General features: G+C 44.8%; 1 protein-coding gene across 1 annotated transcript; it reads left to right on the top strand.

Annotated features, from left to right (window-relative positions):
- The first annotated feature begins 1045 nt into the window (after window positions 1–1045).
- Window positions 1046–3570, top strand: LOC104801574 (mitogen-activated protein kinase kinase kinase 7). Its single transcript, XM_019201012.1, has one exon. It carries the CDS (start codon window positions 1483–1485, stop codon window positions 3541–3543), a length of 2061 nt encoding a protein of 686 aa, XP_019056557.1. The 5' UTR covers window positions 1046–1482; the 3' UTR covers window positions 3544–3570.
- Window positions 3571–3574: the final 4 nt, after the last annotated feature.

The raw sequence follows: 3574 nt of genomic DNA, 5'->3' as shown, positions 1-3574 counted from the left end.
TTCCATGTGGAGAACATTGTGACACTTGAAAGAAGCGAGGGAACTGAATCTTGGGAGGCATTATTGTTCTGAATCATAATTGTGGGGCTACAAGTGAAAAGTACATAAAGTATAGGGGGCTGAATTAAAAAATCCTGTCTTTAGGGGCCACCTTTTTTTAATGGGCTTAAGCCCACGTTTGTGAGGATGTCGCACGTTACGAACGGAGTTAAGGTTTGGGCTTTAACGGCCCTATGACTAGGTTGCTTTAGATCTGCAGTAAAATAAATACAACGCGCGTGTTAGGAGCGTAGGTAGCACGCGCTGGATTTTGATGAGTTATATAGCCCATGGAACTGGGGCTAACTCCGCGTTTTCGGAGATTCGCAAGTCAATGGCGCGTGAGAACTTAGTCTTCCAATTATCTTTTGAAATGCAAATGTTTTTTTTTCGCATCGTCGAATCTTTAATTTCGACTGACCATATTAGAAAGGTGGGATGAATGACAAGGATTCCATATCATATTTTATTTTGGCAATTAAGTAAAATAATTGTAAAACACGATATTAGCAACGTAATAATCTCCTGCAAACACAATCCACCTTATCATAGGTTTAAAAAAGAAGAGGAAATTGTTGATATAAAATCCTTCCATCGCGTGGTCATCTCGGTTATCAGATGATAATTCGGTTCGTGGAGTCTACGTGGAGCAACCTATCATCCCTCATGATCTATTCCGACCAAAAAAATAAAGAGAGAAGAAATAACACAAGTGATATACACGAACATCGTACAGTATAAACCAGTTCAGTGATGGGGTCAAGAAGCCCGTAAGAAAAAACATGCGAAGTGAATGTGTGTACCAACATATCATTTAGTTGTAAGGATTATTAATAAATACAACCATGAAGAATAATTTTGAATTTCACTGTAGAAAAAGTTTTCCAATGTCCACACACTTATAAGAAGGCTAATGTGGTGGTTTGATAGATTTATTCATAGAAAAGAAGACAGGTAGGTATAAAAAGCCAAACAGAGAACGTCCATTTCATGAAAACACCAAAGCTAATACAGAGCGACAGAAAGAGGGGGGGGGAGGGGGACATTTGGGTCAGACAAAGGGACGCGGTGAACGTCGTTTATGTGTACCCTCTAAAATTGCACCCCCCCAAAAAGAAATTCAAATAAAAACAGAAACAAAAATAAAAAGTAAAACGAGAGAAATAACAGAAGAACAGCACCTTAACGACAGCACCCACCTAAAAAAAAATCAGACAATCGCTGACTTCCAACTAATATCCCCTACGCTTTCTTAAGGTTAACGGAATCGAACTTTTTCCATTTCGTCATTCATTCTTGTGTCTAGGTTATTTTGTCAGAATAATTACTCCATAACTTTCTGATTGCACGAGAGATTCGTCTTCCTTTGTGGGTTTGGGTCTCTACCCCTGGAGAGATCTTCTGTTTTTGCCGGAAAAAAACGAAGGAACAAAAAGGGGAAGGATGGAACAATTTAGGCAGATAGGGGAGGCAATAGGGAGCATGAGGGCAATGATGGTGTTCAAAGACACCATCTCCATCAACCGGCGGCAGTGCTGTCTGTTGCTCGACATCTTCACGGCCGCTTACCTCTCCATCTCCCAAGAGATGAACGACAACCTCCGTTTCCAAGAGAAGCATACCCCCAAATGGAAGGTTCTAGAACAACCCCTACGGGACCTACTCTCTGTCGTACGCGAAGCCGACCTGTTCATCCGCACTTGTTTGGAACCTAACGACTGGTGGGCAAAGGCCCTTTCCCTCTCCCAGAACAGGGACTGCGTCGAGCTTCACATCCACAACCTCCTCTCCTGTCTCCCCAGCGTCATTGAAGCCATCGAGATGGCCGGTGAGATCTCCGGTTGGAGCGAGGATGAGATGAGCAAGAAGAGATTGGTTCACTCCAACAAGTATATGATCCAATGGAAAGACCCTCAGATGTTTAAGTGGAAGTTCGGTAAACAGTACCTGGTTTCTTCCGATTTCTGCTGCCGGTTCGAGAGCGCTTGGTCTGAGGATCGTTGGATTCTCATTAACAAGCTCCAGGAGAAGAAGAAGAAGAAGAACTCGGGGTCCGGTAAAAACCACGACACAAGGCTCGCTGACTTTCTCCTGAAGAACCTCGAGAACGGACACGAGAATTTGAACTCCCCCAGGCTCCTGCCGTACTCTCTCCTTAAAACAAAGGATTACCAAGTGAAACGGAGATTAGGGAATGGGGGCCAGGGCCAGGGCCAGTACAAGGAGATCACCTGGTTAGGGGAGAACTTTGCGTTGAGGCAGTTCTACGGGGACATGGAGGCTTTGCTTCCAGAAGTTTCTCAACTGTTGTCCCTTTCCCACCCACACATTGAGAACAGCCTCTGTGGATTCACTGATGAAGAGAGCAAAGAGTGTTTTTTGATCATGGAATTGATGAGCAGAACCCTTTGTACCCACGTCAAAGAGGTATACGGCCTGAGAAAGAAGAATACTGTTTCTCTCCCAGCAGCGGTTGATCTGATGCTTCAGATAGCACGCGGCATGGAATATCTTCACTCGAAGAGAATATACCACGGGGAGTTGAATCCCTCAAACATTCTTGTCAAACCAAAAGGAAATAATACCCATCCGGGAGATGCCCATTATCTGCACGCGAGGATTTCAGGGTTTGGTCTGAACTCTGTCAAGGGTTTCTCTCACAAAGCGGCTCCTTCGGGTCAGAACGAGAGCTTTCCATTCATATGGTATGCCCCGGAGGTGTTAGAAGAGCAAGAGCAGAGCGGAACTGCAGGAACTCTCAAGTATACTGATAAATCGGACGTGTACAGCTTCGGGATGATTTGCTTTGAACTTCTGACCGGTAAAGTACCATTTGAGGACAGCCATCTGCAAGGAGAGAAGATGAGCAGAAACATTAGAGCCGGAGAGAGACCTCTGTTTCCCTTCCATTCGCCCAAATACGTCACAAATCTGACAAAAAGATGCTGGCATACCGACCCAAACCAGCGTCCGAGCTTCTCATCAATCTGCAGAATTCTAAGGTACATCAAACGGTTTCTGGCATTGAATCCAGAAGGTCACAGCAGCCAGCAAGACACACCCTTTGCCCCTGGTGTGGATTACCACGAGATCGAAACAAAACTGTCACAGAAACTTTCTTGGGAATCCACAGACATACCTGCAGTTTCGCAGATTCCATTCCAGATGTTTGCCTATAGGGTCGTGGAGCGGGAAAAGACAAGCAGCACGAGCGATCCCAGGGACAATTCTGAATCAGGTAGCGATAGGACTTCCCTTAGCGGCGATGAAAATGGTGCTGCACCGGATGATCAGGTACCATCCATTATTGAACGGAGGCTCTCGAGCTCAAACGAAGTTGGTATTAGCAAGAAGCGTCCTTCACCCCTTCTGAAGAGAACTGGCCTGAAACCAATTCAAGAACTAGGTAAGATTATAAAAAACAACAAAATGAAACCAAAATCTTGCCTTTGTTACTTATCCTTGTCTCAGCATTTTCTGCTCGTTTTACATTTCTGGCAGTGAGTCCCAGAGGACGATTGAGGCCTCCCCAACA

This window comes from Tarenaya hassleriana, unplaced genomic scaffold (assembly GCF_000463585.1).
Source record: "Tarenaya hassleriana unplaced genomic scaffold, ASM46358v1 Cleome7, whole genome shotgun sequence".
NCBI lineage: Eukaryota > Viridiplantae > Streptophyta > Magnoliopsida > Brassicales > Cleomaceae > Tarenaya > Tarenaya hassleriana.
The sequence above is the reverse complement of the archived record's forward strand: the minus strand, read 5'-3'. Positions and strand labels throughout refer to the sequence as shown.

Coding starts and splice junctions, on each gene's coding strand:
- LOC104801574 (XM_019201012.1), top strand. CDS start 1,483: ATGGAACAATTTAGGCAGATAGGGGAGGCAATAGGGAGCATGAGGGCA.